General features: G+C 41.4%; 1 protein-coding gene across 1 annotated transcript in view; it reads right to left on the bottom strand.

Moving 5' to 3' along the window:
- BRD10 (bromodomain containing 10) overlaps positions 1-15756 on the bottom strand; it is a gene marked incomplete at both ends in the record, with an annotated part of 59374 nt that extends 43618 nt beyond the window's left edge. The window contains 3 exons of the mRNA XM_079548903.1: positions 5709-7135; positions 10647-10847; positions 15140-15756. Coding sequence (XP_079405029.1) covers positions 5709-7135; positions 10647-10847; positions 15140-15756 — 2245 coding nt within the window. The remainder of the gene's footprint in view (positions 1-5708; positions 7136-10646; positions 10848-15139) is intronic.
- Between the last annotated feature and the right edge of the window lie 7502 nt (positions 15757-23258).

Below are 23258 nucleotides of genomic sequence, written 5' to 3'. Positions count from 1 at the left end.
CATTGAATCATTTGAGTTGGATGGGACCTTAAAAAATCACCTAGTCCAACTCTCCTGCAATGAAGAGAAACATCTACAGCTAGCTCAAGTTGTTCAAAGCCCCATCCAGACTAATCTTGTATGTCTCCACAGACGGAGCATCCACTGCATCTCTGGGCAACCTGTTCAAGTGCCTTACCACCCTTATAGTAAAAAATTTATTCCTTATATCCAATTTAAACTTCCCCTCTTTTAGTTTGAAACTATTTCCTCTTGCCCTATCACAACAGATTCTGCTAAAGAGTCTATTCCCTGTCAAGGAAGGAAGACATTCACTTGTCAACCATTCAGAATTCATTATCTTGAAACATGAGGTTGTTTGTAGTTTAGATGCCATTTCACATCTAGTCTCTATGTACAGCAAGACAAAAATTGATTAAGCCCAGAAGAATGTTAATATTTGCGAATGTAAAAATGTTGGGAAGTGAAATTCTTACTTCAGAGCACTAAACACTGATCTAGTTCAAGCTTAGATCTTGATTACACATACAATCATATTCAGTACTATTCTATCACTAATATTGACACAGTTAACCACATTGCAAAGACTCAATAAAGTGATTACGTTCTTCTTTTCATAACTTATAAAGAAGTTCCTTACTTATCGCAATGCTTACAATATGGCTGCATTTTCCAGTAGTTTTCCTCACAGTAGTTATGGAAAGTGCACTCTCAGCAAGTTTGCTGATGATAGAAAGCTGGGAAGAGTGGCTGACACACCAGAAAGCTGTGCTGCCATTCAGCAAGACCTGCACAGGTCGGAGAGCTGATTACGGAGGAAACAAGAGATTCAACAAGGACAAGTGCAGAGTCCTACACTTGGGCAGGAATAACTGCATCATCAGTACAGGTTAAAGACTGAGCTGCTGGAAGAGAGCTCAGCAGACAGGGAGCTAGGTGTCCTGATTGACACCAGGACATTAGCAAGCAATGTGCCCATGATGCCAAGAAGGCCATGATATGCTGGGCTGCATTACAGAGTGTGGCCAGCAGGAGGTGGATCCTCCCGCTCCATTCTATTCCGGAGTGGTCACATCTGGAATACTGTGTCCAGGTCTCTGCTCCACAGTTAGAGAAAGATAGGGAACTACCTGAGAGTCAAGGGGAGGGCTACAAAGCAGATTAGGATCTGGGAGAATCACTCTCATAAGGAAAGGCTGGGAGACCTGAGACTGTTCAACCAGAAAAAGACCAAGAGGGAATCTTCCAAGTTGAAGGAGGGAAGATTTAGGTTGGACGTTAGGGGGAAGTTCTTTACAAGGAGAGTGGTTAGGCCCTGGAATGGGCTGCCCAGGGAGGTTGTGGATGCCCCGTCCTTGGACGTGTTCAAGGCCAGGTTGGATGGGGTCCTGGGCAACCTGATCTAAATGTGTATGTTTGGTGGCCCTGCTAGGCAGGGGGTTGGAGCTACATGATCCTTGAGGTCCCTTCCAACCCGGGTGATTCTGTGTTATGCAAGCTTATAAATAGTGAAGGGTGAGTGTCAAGACAATGACATTCACCTCCTTTCAATGGTGCCCAGCGACAGGACAAGGGTCAGCAGGCACAAACTAGAACAGAGCAACTTCCATCTGAACATGGGGAAAAGATTTTTTTCTTTTAAAGGAGACAGAGCACTGGAAAATGCTGCCCAGAGGTATTGTGAAGTTTCCTTCTCTGGAGATATTAAAAATATTCCTTTTCCCGTGCACACTACCCTAGGGAAACTTCTTTAGCAGGTGAGCGGGACTAGATGATATCTAGATTCCTTCCAACCTGTAAGACTCTGTGATTGTGTGAAGCTTTCAGCTAAAAACAACCCAATCCATCTATATGTAAAAAATGCATCTTGCTAAAGCAAACTTTCCATTTTCTGTTTTCATGATTATCTGTTTCATGATTATCTGTTCTACACACTACTGGCTCCCCTTCTCCTAGACCCATTTAAGAGCTGGCTACCAGTGCAGAAGGATCTCTTCTGGAGATCTGCTCTGCTGGAGTTTTGTAAGTCAGCCCAGGATACGGGTAAGTGTCCTATCTATTCTCTTTTAGTTATTATGACCTGCTTTGTCTAACTCTCTTGTTTATTTCATAACTGTAACATCTTTATATTCATTGATTATACAAAGGAACATAGTGAAGAACAGTGATTGCTATGATCATATTTAAATCAGTGTTTTTTGTGAATTCAGAGTGGCTATACTAAGTCTCTTTTACTGTACGCTGTAATGATATCCTCAAGAAAAGAACAAATTTCAGAAGAACTTTGAGGAATGCTATTTAAACTAAAAAGTGACAAAACAGTGAACAGCAATTTCTGTAGAATGGTACTAGTGTGAGTTCATTCCTGTAATCCAATTCTTCCTTATCCATTTCAGCTGAGTACATATGCGTACTTCATAAGCAAAGGAACATAAGCTCTATCACATAATATTTAATCACCTAGGAAATTTTTTCTCCAGCAAGGTCAGAATAATGCAGGAAATTCCCCGAAGTTTGAGAGAGAAAGAAGAAAACATCAAATGAGGTAAGACTCTTCATAACATGCTTAGGAATGCCTCTTATTTACAGATGAGGAATGCCTGAACGTTGTCTTACTCTCCCCACCTCAGCATAAATTAGACTAAATAGTAGGGACAAGAAAAGTGAAAGTAGATAAGAGGCATTTCTGTTGTTTCTCATTCAACAGACAAACATGAGCTCTGTGCAAACACCATTAGAACATGTAGCAGAAAGCTTTGGTCATCTCTTCTGGATTTCCTTCTACGACAATTCTCCGCCTGTCTGAACTGATAATGAAAGTAAGTAACTATAAATCCACAGTGTTCCCAAAAACAAAAGTATGTATAATTAAAACCTAAGTTCAGATAACTGATGGTATTATTTCTCCATATATACTGGTCTACTGTTACAGAAACTGACTCCTAACAAATTTTTTTTTTACACTATTATTTGCATTAAACAACTTTTGACAATATTAAATTCCTCACAATACAACAAGGAACTGGAAAAACAGAAGTGCCCAGCATCCTACAGCTGAATTTACTGTTCAAGTCATGGACAAACACACACAGCATTGAAAGAATAATAGTTTTAGCTCCCCTGTGTTTAGTGGCATAGAGTGGTAGGCTGTGAAACATATTTGTGTCCTAAAATACATTCTAAAGAACTTCAGCATAAAGCACAAAGTATGATGCCTGTGTAAATAATCTCAGTTATATTCCAGTATCAAACCAGTATTAGGTAAATCTTGTAATAAAGTCTTGTAATAGCAAAGTCTTTGGAAAAAAGATCCAAACAAAATCCAAACTTTTTTTTAACACCTCAGAAAACAAAATGAAGTTATAGCTGTATTGGTTAACATATGTAAGATAACTAAGTAATGAAAAGCCAGGCATGTCTATCTTCATTTTCACTATTCATTGAATAACTATATGTTAGACTCAAAAACTCACTGGAAGACAGTTTGTTCTTGAGAGAATATCAACTGAAGGACAGGAATTATATATATATTACATATAATAATTGTGTACATATAAAATATTTAAAAATTGCTATTCACCACATTAGAGTGAGCAATACTGTTTCTACTTCCAGGGCAAGATTAAGCTTTTGATCTACTCAGGAGCAAGAATTCTTTAACATTACAGACCAGAAACCAGAAATTAAAACAAAACAAAACAAAAAAAACCCACATTACAGGGGTTGTAAGGGATCTCAAGAGATCACTGAGTCTAATCCTCTGCTAAAGCAAGTACCCTACAACATGTAACCCAGGTGTTCAGGTGAGTCTCCACAGATGACTTCACCAGTGCTCCAATTATTTTAGAATGTATTTTTCTTATAAATACAATTATTCTGTGAGAACTGCTAGTAATGCCCTTCTTAAAAAGCAACTTAGAGATATTTACATCTCATTTAACACCAGTTTTTTCTCCTCTTCTCAGTTTTAATAAAATATGATTTGTAAGTATAAAAAAATTCTGCTAACATGCCACTAAGTATATCTAATATCAAAACTGAGGCAAACATGCATTTTTGAAGCCTTCTTATTTTTATAAATGGCATATAAGAAAAGCAGTTAGCACAATAAACATCACCTCTATAAAGCAGTTTCAAAAGCTACTTCCACACATTTTATAATGTTTTGCTAATGGCGATTGTCATTCAAAAAAACAATTCATAGAAAGAAGATTTTAAAGTATGCATTGTAAAATAACATCTACAGCAAAAACTGCAATGTAACTTAAATACAGTCACAGAAATCTGTTTATTTATTTACTTTTCATAAGATCATAGAATCATAGAATGGCCTGGGCTGAAAAGAACCATAAAGATCATGTAGTTTCAACCCCCCTGCCGTGGGCAGAGATGCCAACCACTAGACCAAGCTACCCAGAGCCACATCCAGCCTGGAACTTTTAAACAATAGTTATCTAAATTAAAAACCCTCACCTACAATTTAGGTTGTTATTAATTTTGTTGTTTGTTTTTAAAGTAAATGAAAACAGTAACACATTTGGAAAGCTAACAATGCAAAATACATTATTGCTGCTAAACACTATATATGAAACTGAACTGCAACTATTAAAATTCATGTTCAGATGAAATTTATGTTCACTGAAATTTTTTGGAGGGAGGGGTTTATGACTGATTGATATAGTAAGACAGTTGTTTTGAATATTCTGCACAGATACTTAGGATCTAAAAAAGTTACCTGTCTTCTTAGGTTTAAATTTCCATGGAAGCTCTAACTAACCTACATTGGCAACAATTTTCTGAATGCACTTGTCTTTCACAAGCTGTTAGGTTAAACACAGATCTTTTGTTGCTTAACTTTATGGCTGAAAATGAGTATTTACCTGCAAGTTGACACTGTTCTGAAACTAGGCCTGCTGCAGTGTTTGAAGCAGCCTGCTAAAATCTTACATTCATAGCTAAGCTCATGACTCAAAACTGCTTTATAGTAGCTCACAAAAATATACAGCAGCCACCTAATAATTTGAAGAGATGCAACAACTGTGTACCTCCACTATTTTAAAATTGTTTTTAAGTTTTTCAGTGAGCTAACTGAAATCCTCCACCTACCTACAGCATTTAACTACATGGTGTCCACATACATGACAAAAATGTCAACTGCAAAAACTCTCAATCCTATTTGCTTGATTAAGCAGAAACATGATTAATGCCCACAGTCAAACCAATACCTGTACAAACCAAACCTAACACTGTATATCTCTAGGAGTGATGATTTTAGAATCATCATATCACACATTTACTCCGTATTCTTCTGAACATGAATAAAGTAATATTACCAGAAAGGGGAAATATTGCTGTGAGATAGCATAGCAAAAAACAAGTTCAAGCTTGTCTGATCTCTCTGAAGCTAATCAATCAGATTCACTCACCTAAATTTTATTTGTAACACACAAATTCTTACAAGTTACACTCTCTCTAGACGTATTACGTAAATTAATCACAGTTCAATCACCTTGCAAGCCTGTAGTATATGCCTGCGTAACTGAAAGGGAAACTCTCACCAAAAAGCTGGTATCTGAACAAGGTAAAGCAATAATGCTGTCCAGTTTCGAGAATCAAAATGCAGAATGATCAGCTAAGCAAATTTCAAAACAAATAAACAAAAATCAGTATTTCATTAGTTTTTACTATAGGTAAAAATGTCAACTCACCTGACTTGTGTTTCTTGTGTTTTGCTTTCTTTTTGAATAACTTGCTCTGGATCTCAGATTTGTAAGATTTGAATGGATAAAGATGAACCTCACGTCTTCTTTGCAAGTCATCAAGTTTTTTCTGCAGATTTTCATTTATAATATCCTTCAATTTCTTTTTTTTCTTTTTCTTCTTCTTTGCCCGCAACTTAATTAGTTTATTGTTATTACTTCGAAGTGAGTTCTCCAGCGTTATTTCTTTAGCAGATTTGTTGTAGTCTGTGTCTTGGTTGTCATTATGAGTGCCATTGACAAGCACCTGACAAGCTTTCAGTGTGTTCTCTTTGAATGGACTGATCTCAACTTTTACTCTGGCCATTTCCGCACAACCCTGTCTGTTCTCTGCAGGCTTTCTCTCTCCTGAACTAAAGCGATCGGCCATGCTCACAATCTCTCCTGAACTAATTAAATGCCTCAAGTTCTCTTTATAACAAGTTTTTTTAATATCACAGACTCCTGAGGTCTTCATTTCACAGTTAATCTTAATCTCTGTAGTGACACTAAAGCCATCTAAATGTGTATCTTTTTCTGGGCAGCCAGCAATGGAACCCACACTTTTCCCTACTTCTGACTTGGAACGAGGTAGCAGATCTCCTCTATTGCCAGAGCTGACAGCTCCATTACTTTTGCTTACATATTCATGTTTTACCTTCTCTACCTTTGTACGTGTCACTTTTTTTATTTTGATGGGAGGAGATGGAAACTCAGGAGCCTGAAAAGGTTTCTGTTTGTAAATACGAACATCTGCACCACAAAACTGTGGAAAATGAACATACGCATTTTCTAAGTAGTCATAACCAAGAATTACTTCTCTGCATTCATGAATAGGTTGACCCAGAACAGCGTCTTGAACATCCTTTTGTGTTTCATAGACAAAATCACAGAGACCTTTAAGCAGCCACACTTTTTGGTAGAATGGTAGTTCATGAAACGGTTTTTCCTGTAAGGGATTAACTTCTCCAAGGACTTTAAAAAACTGTGGACACAATCCAAGTTTTTCTGCAGAGCTATTAGGATTGTCAGTCTGCCCTACAACATTATACCAGTGTTGGACTTTCTGTCTTAGTGCTGCTTCCCAAGCCCTGTAAGAAAGTGTTGGCCTACGATGTAATGTAGATCTGCGATGTGGAGGACTTAACAAAGAAGTCATTATTTTAGATAAAAAAGCATTACACTGAGGCATGAGAAGACAGCGTTCCAATTCATAGAACACTATTTCAGGTAAGTTTAAAATCTGTTGTGCTAAACAAAGGAAATGACCAATAGCTGGAATCTCCCACATCGTCTCCATCCTCGTAGGTGCTGCTTGAGCTAAAAGTGACTTTTCCCATTCTTCTATTTCCTTCTGACTAGCTTCTTCTGCTTCTTTTCTTTCTTGCTCTCTCATCCTATTAGGAGAAAGTCCACAAAAAATCAGGTATCAGTTGAATTAAAAGAAACAGGAGAAAAAAAAATCATAACTCCAGTATGATATACACATCTTGAAGGAATAAGGAACACAATACATACCAATATTTGGTTATTTATAAAACATATCCCTCTTTAGTTCTCAAATCCCTTATTTTTGCTGTGTTTCAGTATTTCCAATTAACAGTATTTTACTTGTCATCCACCCATATAAACATCTCTTAATACAAATGCTAGGTAACTTAATTCCAAATTGTTGTGTGGCTTGTGTCACCTAACTTGTAATCTCATTGTTTCTGTCTAACTTAAGTGCTTCATTCTCATGCAGGAATGTGAAAATCCCTCCCATGTAGAGGCTTGTTTATTAGCTTGTGTACAACAGTGGTCAAAAAGGAAACATATTACATTGTATGAAGAATGTGATGGAAAAAGACATTAGAAATAAGATGTCATTACATTAATAAGTGGTTTGCCCTCACCTGAAAAATTGTATTCAGTTCTGGTCCCCTATCTAAGAAAAGGATAGAGCAGAAATAGTGGGTATTCAGAGGAAGAGGTTATTGGCAATACGAGTCCTGTTAAACTCCTTTAAAATTTCAGACTCCATACAAAACATTAGCAAGAGAAAAACATGACCACAATATACAGAACAATTTCCTTTTACTTGTAAATTTATCATGACAGTCAAAAGAAACAAGTTGAAGAGGAAGAAATGCTTCCACTTCAGATAGCCATTACCTTACTACCTAATTTACTAGATCACAAGACATGTTAATTTAGTTCTAGAGTAACTAACAGGACATCATCATTAATCATATCAGCACCAACAGCTGTTAATAGTAAGAAGAATTTAAGTTTTAATGGTAAAGACACATTTTTGCTTCATACCATGACCAGATTCCAACCTTTAGAACTACGATACAATCATACTTGTAGGAAATTTTTTACAGAGCTATTCCCAACCTTCTCATCATTTTTTTTCCAAAGGTTGTTTTTGTAAGTACACTTGGGAAGAGAGGAAAAAAAAAGTCTTTTGCTGCCACATAAAACTAATAGCTGCAAAGGCATGTTCTAAATCAAGTTTACCTCAATTAATGTATGACTTAGGGGAGGTTATAAAAGGAACCATCAATTGATAGATAAAATAGATTGTACAAGACATGAATAGACAACAAGGAAGAAAATTATCTACAAAGTATACCCATAAAAAGATAATGAATAGACACAGAGTAGGAATTCCACAAAATTAACTACAGAAAAGAAAAAAAAAAAAAGTGTTTCAGTCTTCCAAAATATGCAGCTTAAGAAAATCTTGAACATGGTTTAGTGGGCATGTTGGTGATGGGTTGACGGTTGGACTTCACGATCTTAGAGGTCTTTTCTGACCTTAATGATTCTATGATTTAAAAAAAAAATCCATTTCATAAAATGCCTGCGTCTTGTAAGACTATCTAAGTACCTAGAACAAAGATTTAGATATTAACTTGGATTTCAACAGCCAATTTCTTTAGGTATGAGGGTGTTTTCTAGCAAGGCGCCAGCATCAGCAACTTCGCCTATCCTAGCGCTGCAAGTTAGTAACTCAAGCAGTTCAAGAGACTCAACTAATATGCTTGATAACTAGAAAGAATGCATGCTGACTCACTGGATGCACTGCCAGAAAAGGAATATGTTTTTATTCAGATGACCACTCACTTGCAAGCTAGGTAAACAGCGGCTCAAAACTGATTTGACAGCACACAAGCAAGTTACGCTGTTGAACTGCACACCATTTCATGGGAAAAATCAGTAGTAGAGCAAGACTGGGAGGAAGGCAAAGTTTGATACAGTAGAAATTAAAATCTTAAATACTTTACCCACTCACAATTAGACACAGAATAGCCAGTATTACAGCAACAGATTTGGATGCTTTTTTTTTTTGTAATAGTAATAAGACTCAAACGATTAATTTGTATCTACTAAGGTAGTGCTTTAGTTCTGAGACTAGAGTTAATACCACAAATTTAACAAAAATACACCACAACAATTAGGCCTGAAAAACATGGATAATTGTTTGCTAACCCATATTTTAACTGAATTTTCCCAGTCAATTCAGTACAAGCTTTAAATAGATTTATATGCAATTTCAGGTGAACAAACTTCAACATGATTACAAAAAATGAAGAACGAGTGAAAGGCAAATTCAGTAAAATGCGTATTTGCCAGTGGATCAAGTTTGTAGCTCTAAGGAACACTTCAATGGCTTTACTAACAGTAAGGCACTGTAAACTGCAATAAACCACCCAAGGCAGAAGTTTTATATCTCCTTTTGGTAAGTATATACTCTGTAGCAACTTGGGGTATCAGATTTCTAGAAAAAGAAGGTGAACAGCTATTTTTTTCATAACAGATAGAATATACACAACATCATCTATATTTTATCAATAATCCAATGTAAGCACAGGAATTTGTAATATACTTTTGAAGAAAAATGGTATGTCAACGTAGTGTTTCAAATATGCGTATTTATAGATAAAAATACTGTGAAAAATACACATGATATCAATATTATATGGATCTCCATTAATAATGTATTGCTAATTTGACAGGCCTTTTCAATTTCCATAACCTTTTCATAAAAAAAGTACATCAAGTTCAGAGAAATGGAATGCAAAGTTGAACACTGCTCAAGGGAATTCACCAGAGAAATAAAATCTCTACTAATCTTTACTTTTTTGAAGTTGAAAATGAGTTGAATCACAACAAAGACTCAATCATATCTAGGGAAGAAGTACTGGTTAGCATGCAACAGAGCCCAAACTGTATGGCTTCAGATCTGTTAAAAATTTTTTACCTGCAAACTGAGAATGCTTTCATTACATACGGGAAAAATCTCTAAAACCTTTAGATTTGAAAAAATTTAGAAGCATTTCATCTCCTAAAGCTAAGTTCTTATCACTACCCTCCATGTTTATCACATTTGGTAACTGCAAAATCCCTCAGAGTTAACGACACACAAACTGTAAATTTTTTACCTAACGAAAAAGGTAAAATGCCAAACTGGTGAGATAACAGGAATGGCACTTGCAGAAGAAGTTTGCCTCTTGCCGTCAGTGAGGTAAGTACAAACAAGCGTAATTACAGTCTATTTCTGTGACCATATTGGTAGTTGTTTTTTTGTTTTTTTGTTTGGTTTTTTGTATAGGAAAAAGACCATTAAGAAGTAGGATAAACCATGACTGGGCTGCAGATGCTTTCAGTTACTATTAAAAATTTTACAGTTCAAAAACAGCAGCAGCCTTAAATTACTTACAAAGATTATAATGCTTTAGTATTTTTTCCAAGAAGGTGATAAACTAAAAACTAATTCCTTTCTCCATGGATACATTATACTGAAGGCTGGCTACATTCACTTACTAAAGACAAATAATACTACCAAGTTTAGTGATGCAAAGGAGTCTCAAGTATTAAGATGGCATGATTATTTTACCAAAACACAGTTTTTCCTTTTACCTCTTCTCTTCTTTTGCTCTGAGCTGTTCCTCTTGCCTTAGAACCTGAACCATCACAGACTCGAACATGCCCGTTGACAAGCCTACTAAATTGCGAGGTGTGCAACGACGTCGTGTTGAAGTGCATGGTGTTCCTTTCTCATCTTCTAGACCATAGGATCCTCTAGAGGTTACTGCTATTGATGTTTTCTCTCTTAAATGCCTAGAAAGGAAAACAAAGTCAATCCACAATTATAATTTTCCTTTACTACTGCACTACAATGCCTACACCACCATCCATAGGTCAAGAATATTTAGTCAGGACTTCTTCTCTTGGTATCACTAGGACTGCCTTCAGAAATACCTTTACAAAATTGTATAATTTAAACTAATAGACTAACATACATATATGTTCATGTCTCTTAAAAATGATGGGTAGTTATCTCAAGGAATCAAGTACTATTTGGAGGCTTAAATCCATTTTTTAATCATTAAGTCATAGAATTAGATAAATATTTGGAAAGAAAATACTTCTGCAATACTTAAGAAACCACACTTTTTAGAAGACATCTAAAAATACTGAAAAAATGGTTTTTTTTGTTGTCACTTTCTTCAAACAGCAGCTTATTACTATTAAATATTTTTTAAAAGAAGTTGTAAAACAGCACAGCATAGGTGGATGAGCAGTAACATTTCACACTATGCTGTATTTCAAAGTAATGCAGTGAAAATGCTCTAAGCGACATTTATCACACACTCTGAAAACAAGAGGGAAGAAAACAAAATCCAACCTCCTCTTAAAATTACTCCCTACTTTGAGGTAATACTCTTTAGTTTGTAGTAACTGAAAATCATACAGTCAACATTGCTGCACCTGAACTACTTGATGAAGAAGACTGAGTAAATATCACCGTGAAGCCAACTGGGATAGGGAAAGCCCATGCACCAAAGGAACTGAACTTGGCATGGGATGTCAAAATATCAAGAGATTCCACAGGTACACTGATAAGAATATAACACAAACGAAAAGGGAAATGGCAACAAAATATGTGTAGAAAACTAAAGTATTGAACAAGGCCTTTGCCTTACCCTTCATTGAAAATCAGTCCTTCCACCACTCTGCCACCCCTGAACCTCTAGGTGGACTTTGGGAGAACAGAATCACTCCCGCAGTAAGGAAAAAGCAAGCTCAAAACCACCTGATGAGAGTAAACATGTTTATGGGTCCTAATGATATGCATCCCAGGGTCCTGAAAGAACAGGCTGATGTGGTTGCCAAGCCATTCTTCACCATAAATCAAAAAGTCATGGCTGTCAGGTGAAGCCCTCAGTGACTGGAGAAAAGGGAAACATCACTACCATTTTTTAAGAATGGGACAGTGCAAGGAAGCATGGAGTAACAGATCAGTGAGCCTCACAAATGTGCATGAGGAAATCACAGAAAAGATCCTCCTGGAGGCTGTGTTAAGGCACGTGCAAGACAAGGAGGAGACCTGCGACTGCCAGCATGGCTCCACCAAGGGCAGGTTGTGCCTGACCAACCTGGACTACAATGGACTGACAACATCAGTAGGAAGAGGAAGCTCAAACGACACTGCCTGCCTGGAGGCCTCTGACTCCACATCCTTATCCCCAGCTTGAAGAGATATGAAGGGTGGACTATACAGTGGATAAGGAATTGACTGTATTGTTGCAGCCAGGTTATAGTAAATGTCTCTCTGTCCAAGTGAAGGAAGTCAAGAGTGGCGTCCCCAGGGGTCTGCCTTGGGACAGGTGCTCTTCAACATCTTAATCAATGATCTAGAAAAAAGGTTTGAGTGCATTCTCAGCAAGTTTGCTAATGATACTGAGTGATGCAGTTGATACTAAAAAGGGAAGGGATGCCACCCAAAGGACCTGGACAAGCTTGAAAAGTGGGCCCACACAAACCCAGAGAGATTCAACAAGCCAAGTGCAAGGTGTCGCACTTAAAGGAGGGCAATCCCAGATACGTATACAGGTGGGGAAAACTCAAAGCATCATAGAATGGCTTGGGTTGAAAGGCCTCAAGAATCATTAAATTCCAACATCCCTACCACAAGCAGGGACATCAAGCTCCAGATCTGGCACTAGGCCAAGTTGCCCAGGGCTCTATCCAATCTGGCCTTGAATACCTCCAGAGACGGAGCATCCACAGCCAATTCACTGAGAGCAGCATGGCAAGAAAGACTTAGGGGTTCTGGTGGTTGAAAAGCACAATGAGAGTCAACAGTGTGTACCAACAGTATCCCAGGCTGCATCGGGATACGGGTGGTCAGCAGGCCAGGGAGGCAATTGTCCTCCTCTGCTCTGATCTCATATGGACCCAACTGGAGCACTGCATCCAAGCCTGGTGTCCCCAAGACATTAAAAATATGGAGCTCTTCGAGTAGATCCAAAGCAGGGCCACAAAAATTATCAGAGTGCTGGAGCAGCACTCCTACAAAGAAAGGCTGAAGGATCTGGGCTTGCACCATCTGGAGAAGGCTCCAGGAAGTCCTCATTGTGGCCTTCCAGTACTTAAAGAGATCTTACAACCATGAGGATAATCAACTTTTCACATGGACTGATAGTGACAGGACAAGGGAGAATGGTTTCAAACTAAAAGATTAAGGTTAGATGTTGAGAGTAAAATTTTTACACAGAAGACGGTGTAGCACTGGCACAGAAGCTGTGGATGCCTCATCCCCTGAAGCATTTAAGGCCAGGTTGGATGGGGCCCTGGGGAGCCTCAGCTGGTGGGCAGCAGCCCTGCCAATGACTTTTACCATGCACACAGAAACTTTAAAGATGTATCCTTATAAATCTCTGATGTGTTAGTATAAGAGTATACTAACACAGCAGTACATCTGTAGTATACCCTACAGATAAGGCTAGAATAAGTTTTAGCCTGTTCAATATTTTTTATTTGAACCAAAGCATTTGCATTTCTGAAAGAATGACAACAGCAACTGCATTTTTCAGTAAACATAACTATGACTATATGATGGCACTGTGCACAATTCGCCTTTGCTTTCTTATGTAATCTCTAATAAAAAGCACTGAGCTCTCTCACATCCTATCAAGTCCAATGAGAGTAACATAATTCAGCAGAGGCTTCCACAAAACACTCCTGTGGCCCAATATTGCTGAGATGTTGTGTCATACTACATACAGAAATTAATCTAGAATAAACCTTTCAAATCGTGTTGGATTAGGTATCTATTTTCCAGGGTTAATAGCTTTTAAGACACGATTTTTTTTTTTAATCAATATAGATGGTTTTCTTGAGCCAATCACACTCCATTATGTACAGCTACTTCAATCTACTCCTAACTGCTGCTAGGCACAACTGTTTCAAATGCGTAGTGCTGACACACCAACACAGTTCATACTCACAGTCACTTATTCAGTTGAGCTCTTCCCCATACTCCTCAAGTGTTCCCACTACACAAGAAAGGTTTTTCTTACCAGCTGGCACTAATACCCTGTGTCACTAGCAAGTTTAAGCTTGATGGACATGAACAGCTTTACATATCTGCTAATACCATTCCTTCTTGTTCACCTTCAGCCTCTCCCAAAAATCTTTTGGGAATTTTAACATGTAAAACACTAAAGTCATACAGAAAACCAGTAGAAATTTCAGGGTGAAAAGACACCACAGCTTTAATGTGACTGGCCTGTGTCAAACTGAAGGGAAAACATATTTCAGTTTGATTTAGATTGGACTTTGTACTATATGGCTCGAAATGTTTCCACACTCAGCTGCTTTGGCTTAAAACCAAGGAAGGAATTTATGCTTAAACATATCACAATTTGTATTTTGTTATTTAAATCTGTGTTTATAAATGCTAGGTGTTATTTTCCATTTCCTTATTTCCAAAAATAGGGACACTAAATTATCCATTTCAAAGCAGGTACTTTGGCCCAACATTTTATTCCTACTTAAAGGCAGTATAAATTTCGCAGACCACAAAAATTGCGTAAAAATCATCATGTATTTTTAACTGAGATTGGTATTAATTTTAAATAGACGGTCATACAGAGGTAGTCATACACGGGCAGCACTTGTTTCTGCCAACAAAAAATAAAGAAAGGAGCATTTGACATCTTGTCCAAACAACTGCGTCTCCATGTTCCTAAAAGGCTTCTTTCAGATGCAAAACCTTAGTCAGGAAATGCTAAGCCCTACTTTGCATTTTAGTATGTCAAGCTTCAGAAACTCCAAAACATTCTGAATTAAGACCTGAATGGTGCCAGTAGGCACCATTCCTCTTTGTGGTAGTACTGAGAGTTTGAAGGTTTGATCCTGCTGGGAATCACTCACATGTTTTTTTAAAACCAATTCGCGGTTCTGGAGTTCAGGTTTCTGGGTTTTTTTGTTTTTGTTTTTTGTTTGTTTGTTTGTTTTGAATGTGAAGAGGAACAGAAGGTTACTTTCCAAAAAGAAATACATCTGCATAATCTACTTTATGTAAACGGCATATGCCAGATCCTCGACAGTTTTTCCACACTTACCGGGACAGCAACGCCAGCTTCTGTTCCAGCATCATCTCCAGCTTCTGAGCCTGTTTGGACAGCCAGTGATCCACTCCGTGCAACCGGTAACACCTCTCCAGCATCTGCCGGAAGTCACCCACGAAATCTGCTATCCCTGCGTACTGCCCGCTGGAAAATTTCTCTTCCATTTTCAGCAGCCACATTCCAGTTGGTGACTGCTGAGCGGAGCGGCTGCTATTATGACCCGAGAGGGAGCCAGCTCCTCCTTCTTCCCTCACACATTCCTGATCTGTGAGCGGCTTTAAAAACGGCGCTGTCAGAGGCCGGTACTTCTCTAGCAGGAACTCGCGCAGGATGCGGTATCCCTGCTGCAGCTCGGGGCTCAGGCTCTGTTCCCAGGAACAGCCGCCGCTCTCCCCTCCCGCGACGCTTCCATCCTTGTCCCGCCGCTCCTCCCGGCGCCGAGGACGGCCGACCGAGGCCCGCTCCGCCGAAAGGTCTCCGCCCGCGGCGAGCCCCGCTGTCCTCTCCGCGACGTCGGCAGGCCGCGCCGAGTCCATGTCTGCCGCCCCGCGCGCGCACAGGTCCTCGGCGGCTGCAGGGGCGCCGCCAGCCGCGGGCAGGCTCTTCAGCATCAGCTAGGGGCCGCGCTGCCCCGAGCCCGGCCGCGGAATCCACATCGGGCTCACCTAGGCAGAGAGACGCGGTTCAGCCCTCGCCGCTCTCCCTAGCGGCGGCCCCAGCCCTGCCCCCCGCCACCGAGGGGAGGACGGCGGCCGCCGAGGAAGAGGAGGAGGAGGAGGAGGAAGCGGCGGCGGCCGGCAGCCGGCTGGGCCCGCCTCTCCCCGGCCTTCGCCTGGCGTGCCCGGACTCGCGCGCACGGCCCCGCCCGCCACTCAGCCGCGCCCTCGCCTTCAGGGGCCGCCCCCGGCGACGGGCACGGCGCATACCCCGCCCCGAGCCCCCCGCCGGTCCCCCGCGAGCGACGGGAAGAAGGGAGGCGGGCGCGGCGCCAGCGCTCACGGCGCCGGGCGGCCCTCGCGTCAGCACCTCCCCTTCCCGCCTCCTCGCCTCACGGTGCGGCCCACCCCACAGCGACGGCTGGCGGCGGCGGCCGTTGCTGACCGTTGGCGACGCGCCGGGGGAGGGGGGAAGGGGGCGCTGCGGCCGCGGAGAGGCGCGAGAGAAAGAGACGCGGCGTCTCACCTAGAGCGCATGCGCTCGAGCGGGGGATGGGTGTTTTGGGCGCCAGGTGAGCCGGCGTCATCAGGGGGCGACGCGCTCGGAGCGCCCGCGCGCGGCTGCCGTTGGCACAGGCGAAGTCGCGGTTGTTTGGCGCGGGGAAGTTGCCGGCCGTGGGCTGGGGCTGGGGGTTGCTTTAGGCACGGGGGGGGATCGGGACCGGTGGCTGCCAGCGCTGAGCCGTCCTGAAGGTGCTCTTATTCTGTGAACGCGTGGACACTCTCCAGTGCCACTGCGCTGTGACAGGCAGCAGCGAACTGGGGAGCGTCACTTGGACACGGCAGTATTAAATATCTGGGAAATGTGTTGGTGCTCGCAGCGTTGAACATGCGTGAACATAGAGTACCTTGCTATGCGATAGACAACGAATGTACAAAAAGAAACAAAACACCAAAAACGTTCTACTTGAGCAGTCCTCTGCTCCAGATCACCATCGTTCATTCTGCGTGGTCACTGCAGAAAACAAACATGACACTGTCCTGGCAGGAGCAAAACAAGCTTTGTGGCAAAGTATTGCAGAACTATCCCTGTCCTTACTGCACTCTTTACAGATACCATGAAATCTCCCTCTGTTCACCCATGCTTGGTCACAGCCAGCTTTCATAGATGCTTCTCTCAAGCTATGTTCCTAGAAGAGCAGAGTCTGTGGTACTCAGTACTGAGCTCACAGTGCTGCTCTTCCCAGGCAGGTTTCGGATATTTTTTGGATACAGGTCAGGATTCTGAGAACATGAAGATTGGCAGAAGGCCCCTATAGCCTTGTTTTCCCTAATCCTAGTCTCTGCTATAACCTATGCAACAAAATTATTTCATCTGGATCCTATCTCTTCAGATCACTTTTGGTTGCTGATATTATAACTATCCAGGTTATTCCTCTAAAACCTCCTCTTGAATGAAGAGCTCAAATGAAATCAGACATCACAAAATTTGTTCTGATAGTAGAGCAGAGAAAGTAGCATACCTCCACACTGGAGGGTGACACTGTGATCTTCACTGGAAAACCATTGTGCATCAAGTAATTAGGAATCCATAGAACAGTTGACCTGAGTGTAACCACGTGCATTTTGCATGGTGCTTGTCCTATGTGTATCCCATAGTCCGAGGGCATACCGTAGAGACACATAACACTTGGCTTCCACTTATGTTGTGCAAGTAATTATGCTATCTGCTTGGTGTTGCCTTTATCTAAATCTGCAGCAGTAAGTTCTCATGTTAGTATTCTGTTTGACAGTCGAAGTGACTATTAGAGAATTTATTCTTTGTTTCTTTGTTAGTGTTGTAAGAAAATCTTGTAATAGCTTGAATAACTAAATGTGGAATAGCACTTCCACAGACAGGGTTTGCATGGTATGATAATGCCCTAATTGAGGGCCCATTTGATGCTACGGTATGCAAGGTTACCTTTTGAAGTGGTGGTCTTCCTGCAAGACACATGGAGCTTAAATGGGTCTATCCAAAGATACCTGGACAAGCTTCAAACTGGGACCATGTGAGGTTCGATAAGGTCATGTGCAAGGTTTTGCACTTGGGTTAGGTCAGTTCCAGAGAAGAGTATACAAACAGAAGAATGCATTGAGTGCAGCTCTATTGAGAAAGATTTGGATCTTCTGGTGAATGAAAAGCTAGACACAAGCCAGCAGTCTGCACTTGCAGCCCAAAAGGCCAACACCATTCTGGGCTGCATCAAAAGAGCCAGCAGGAGGAGGAAGCTGATTGTCCCCTTCTGCTCTGCCCTCATGACATCCTATGTGGAGTCCGGCCTTCAGACCTGGGGCTTGCAGCAGAGGAAGCTATTGGAGTGGGTCCAAAGATGATCAGAAGACTGGAGTGCCTCTCCTTTGAGGGAAGGCTGAAGGAGCTGAGCTTACTCAGCCTGGAAAAAGCTTTGAAGAGGCCTCTATCCATGCTTCAGCTGGAACAGAGATGATTTTCTTTATAGCATTTGGTCTGATGGTGTGTTCTGGTTTTAGGAGAAAAACAGTTTTTATAACATACCAGTGTTTTAGTTGTTGCTGAGCAGTGCTGCACAGGACCAAGAACATTGCAGTTTTTCAGCTTCTCATACTGTCCTGACAGCAAAGAAGCTGGGGGGGTTCACAAGGAGCTGTGAGCGGGCAGAACGAGGACAGCTGACCTAAACTGGCCAAAGGGACATCTCATACCATATGACATAATGTGATTAAACTATAAAACTGGGGGAAATGAGCTGAGGGGAGGCTTCCACTGCTCAGAGACTGTCTGCTCTTCTGTTGACAGATGGCATACAATTATAGTATGCATCTCTTGTTTTGTAAATATATGCATATATTGTTATCACTGCTATTATTTCTCTTTTCCTTTTCTGTCTTAACAAATAGTTTTTATCTCAACCTAAGAGTTCTACTGTTTTTTCCCAATTCTATCCCCTGTCACATTTGGGGGGGGGGGGGGCATGTGGAGGAGGGGGGTAGTGAGAAACAGGCTGTGTGGTGCTGAGCTGCCTGCCGGGTAAAACCACAACAGTCCTTTTGGCACTCAACTGGTACATAAACAAAATTGTTAAAAGCACTGTAGTAGCTTAATAGCTGTTCACAGTCTAGTGTTACTTGCTTTCAAGATTGTTTTTCTTAACTCCAATCAGGCTGTTTATAGTCTCTGAGAGCTGGTGTAGGCTTACCTATGTTTTTGCCAGTTCATATATAGTATGTGCTCATGTTGTATCAGTAATGGATTTAATTTGGTATTTGTACTCTGTAGTCCCATCGTTCTTGCACTTCAGAAAATATACTCCATAAATTCTTAAAGAGTACACTCTCTACTCCAAGCTAGCTAAAACAGTTTTGAAAATGTAGAGTGTACCTAGGATACTCAAACTAACATGTTCTTATTGCTTTGTCTTTCCAGTTTTATTTGTGGCTTAGAAACTATTCAAAAATTCCATCCTGAGATCTACCCTGAGGAAGAGTGGTTGTGGGTTGCAGGGTATGTGGCTGGACATATGTAGGTGTCTATCATGATTATCACCTCCGACAGGCCTGGAACTCACCCCAGAATCCTAAAAAGCTGACAGAATGTTTTAAAAATGTATGTCCTGAGATTTTCAATGCCAAATTTTTATAGCTACCTGCACTGCTCTGGCCTGCACCTACCAAACACTGTTCAACACTACTGTGCATCCTCAAAAGGAAAAAAATCCCTTTGGATCTGACTTGATCCCCATGACAGGCTCTGCGGTCGAACCAGAGAACCAACCTGTGCCAGCATCCATCGCCCCTGACCGCAAGAAGAAACAATGGATGTGAAAATCAACTCATTACCATGGAAGGGAGAATGAGGAAGGCTAATCCATAGCAGGTTCATCATGAAAATTGAAGGAAGAGGCAGAAGTTATAGTTGAGCCAGTAACTTCGATTCCTGTCCCTAGGTGAGCTGTGAGATATGCAGGAAGATTTCACTGTTATCCAGGCAAGTACATTGTCACTTGGCTGCCCTGATGCTGGGATAGCAGGGATAATAACATGGACTTAGTGAGCATGGAAGCCAGGCAGCTGGGATTCCTCTTTAGGGAAGGGCACATTGACAGAGTGTTTGCAAAATATGAAAGATTTCTCCTCCTCTTGATACAACTCTTGTCAGCTGAGAAAGAAGATACTCCTGCAGGGACAATATTACACGTCAGCCAGGCAACTTGGTCACTATGGAAAGGAACATCCAGTATCTGAGGGAATTAGCTGTGCTGAGGATGGTATATAATGTTGACCTGAACAACTATCAATTATTCTCAAATTCAGGTAGCATCTGGTGCATGCAGACTGTGTGGTGGAAGTCTGTACAGAGTTCACCATTGCTTAATGCCAACTCACTGGCAGTAATGACCTGGAAAGATAGAGACGAACAAACAGGGAAGGAATTGGTGATCAACTCTGACAATACAAAGAAAATCTCTCTTCTTTCAAATGGGTCTGCATTTCAGTTGTGGATAAGGTGTCCCAGGAGATTCTGCAACTCATATGGAATATATCTTTCTCCCCACCTGCACATACCAGCATCTCAGTTAGCAGAAGCAAGCATTTTTCAGTTCAGTTGAGAAGATACAGTGGGTACACACCAAGTGCCACCACATAGTTTTACCTTGTGAACATGGAGAAGATATGAAGTAGGACGGAAAATCCTAGAGGCGTGGGAATATGAGCTGCAAGGAAGAACAACTGTAAAAGGAGATTCTTCCAGGAAAATGGCCACTCCAGTTTCCAGTGAGCAGTCGCCAAGACACAGATGATGGACTGATCTTATTTCTGAGCTTGATAACAAACTTTTTGGTTTGCATCCACATGAAGTGAGTAATGAATACAATAACTAGGATTAGAGAGGTCCTGCCTCCAGCCAGATGGAGGAAAAACACAATCTAATTTATGGGACTGTGTGGATTTGATGGCCTTGTACAGGAGTATAAGGGTCTAGCGGGCATTGACATACAGTGTACCCTAGTGTCATGAAGATACAAAGGGGCAGAACGCATCTCTAGTTCTGGACTGACAGAGGGATCTCAACAGCTGTTGGAAGCTGAATTGAGCCTAATTGGGAATGAGTGGCAGAAGTAAACTACTGTGACTCTCCCAGAGGCTCTATGCATCCTTGGTATAGATTACCTCAGGAGTGGATTCTTCAAGGGCCCAAAAGAGTACCACTGTGAACCCTCTTAGTATAGCTGCCTTGGAGATGGAGAACATCAGACAGCTGTGTACTTTGCCTGATCTCTTAGAGAACCCTTATGTATGGGGTTGCTAAGAATAGAACTGGAAGTGCTGATCACTACCACAGTGCGCTGATGGTGCTGAGACTCCCCGATCCCCATACATAAGCTGATTTTGATCAGCAAGAGTTACTCACCTTTTAACAGTCCTGTGTGGCCTGTGTTCTACCTCTACTCATGGTAGTGTCAGGTGCCTCATTTGTTACAGCAGTTGGTAGTGCAAATGCAAACCTATTTGGGCAACAAATAAAAACACTGCATGGGTTGTAGAAGTACGTCAAGCAGATGCCCAAGTACCCAAGAGTTATACCACTGAAAAACGTCAGAAAAACACCTGACTACACCACGTGGATCAGGTTGCTAAGACTCAATAATGAAATCTTAATGTCGCTAATTTAGGAAAAGACTACTAAGACAATGTAGACCAGTCATCAGCCCGTCACCACCGTGCCCACTACACTGTGTCTGTAAGTGCAACGTCTATCCTTTTCTTGAAAACCTCCAGGGATGGAATGCAACCTGTTCCAATGCATTACCACTTTTTCTGATACGAACTTCTTAATATCCAATCTGAACCTCCCCTGGTGCAACTTAAGGCCATTACCTCTAGTCCTATCACTGTTTACCAGTGAGGAGAGGTTCCTCACCACAACCTCCTTTCAGGCAGTTATGGCCTCCTCTTCTCTGAACTAAATAATCCCAGTTCCCTCAGCCTCTCTTCGTAAGACTTGTGCTTGAGACCCTTCACCAGCTTTGATGCCCTTCTTTGGATGTGCTCCAAGGCCTCAATGTTTTTCTTGTATTGAGGGGCTGAAAAGTGAACACAGTTCTCCAGGTGGAGCCTCACCAGTGCCAGGTGAATCTGGACTGGCAACCTAAGGGTGAATTATTTCTGTCTCAGTTAGCCCGTGACGCCTCTTAGCATCAGGGCGGAGACGTATGAAGTGGCCAGCAGGGCAAGGGATGTTTATCCTCCTCAAATGCTCCTCTCCTCTGCTGTACGCCATCCAGGTTTGGAGGCCCAAAACAAGAAGGCTGTTGGAGCAAGTTCAGAGGAGGGCCACGAGATGAACAAGGGAGAATATTTTTACAGTAGATGAGGGGTGATGTAGATTAGATGTTCAGAGGGAATTCTTCACAATGAGGTCAGTGAGGTGCTGGCTCAGCTGCCCAGACAAGCTGTGGATGTCCCATCTCTGGAGCTGTTCAAGGCCAGGTTGGATGGGGCTCTGGGCAGCCTGAGCTGGTGGGCGGCAGCCCTGCCCATGGCAGAGTGGCTAGAACTGGATTATCTAACTTTTTGTGATCATATATCTCATGTTTCTCTTGTTAGTGTGGTGTAGCCATGACTAGTATGGACTCTGCCCTGTGTGCCTTGTGTCTCTTTGCTCCTGGCCATCTTTCTGCTGTGAAGCTGCTCACTGACATACATCAATCTACACTCTCTTACAATTGCCATGTACGGCACATGTACGCCAAAGGCCTCTTCCAGACACACTACATCACAAAGATTCTTAATGTCAACAAAAAAGTTCTTTCAACTTGAATCATGTAATCTATTATTATCTTTCCAGCCACCTAAAGGCTCTCAACGTGCAGGTGCCTATCACAATTTCTTTAAGGTGGGTGTTTTCTTAATGAAAACCAAAAATAGAATTTGTGAGCTCTCAAATATGCGTTTTTGTGATGGGGGAGGAATTGTAACGAACTACATAGCTTGTGTCTGTTTTTCACCTTTTTTATGTATTCCAACAAGTTATATGTGTGTTTTAATTCAATGCTTATATTCTTTAAGTGTTTTGTAGGTCTCACTTGGGAATAAGGACTGAGACAAAATAGAATCATAGAATGGTTTGTGTTGGAAGGGACCATCTAGTTCCAGATCCCGTGGTGTAGGCAGGCACACCTCCCTCTACAGCAGGTTGCTTGAAGTCCCATTTAGCCTGGCCTTGAGTGCTTCGAGGAAGTGGGCATCCACAACCTCACTGGGCAACCTATTCCAGTGTCTCACCACTTTCACAGTAAAGAATTTCTTCATGATATCTGGCATATTCAACTTTGTAGGGTTGTTTAATTTTTATTTTTATTTTAATTTGAAGAAGGGCTTCTTTGCCTGAAATTTCATTTATACGTTCTCCAATAATATGAAGTAGCCTAATAAAA

This window comes from Tetrao urogallus (assembly GCF_951394365.1).
Source record: "Tetrao urogallus genome assembly, chromosome: Z".
Taxonomy (NCBI): Eukaryota; Metazoa; Chordata; class Aves; order Galliformes; family Phasianidae; genus Tetrao; species Tetrao urogallus.
Note: the sequence above shows the minus strand (reverse complement) of the source record. Positions and strands in the feature narration are given on the sequence as shown.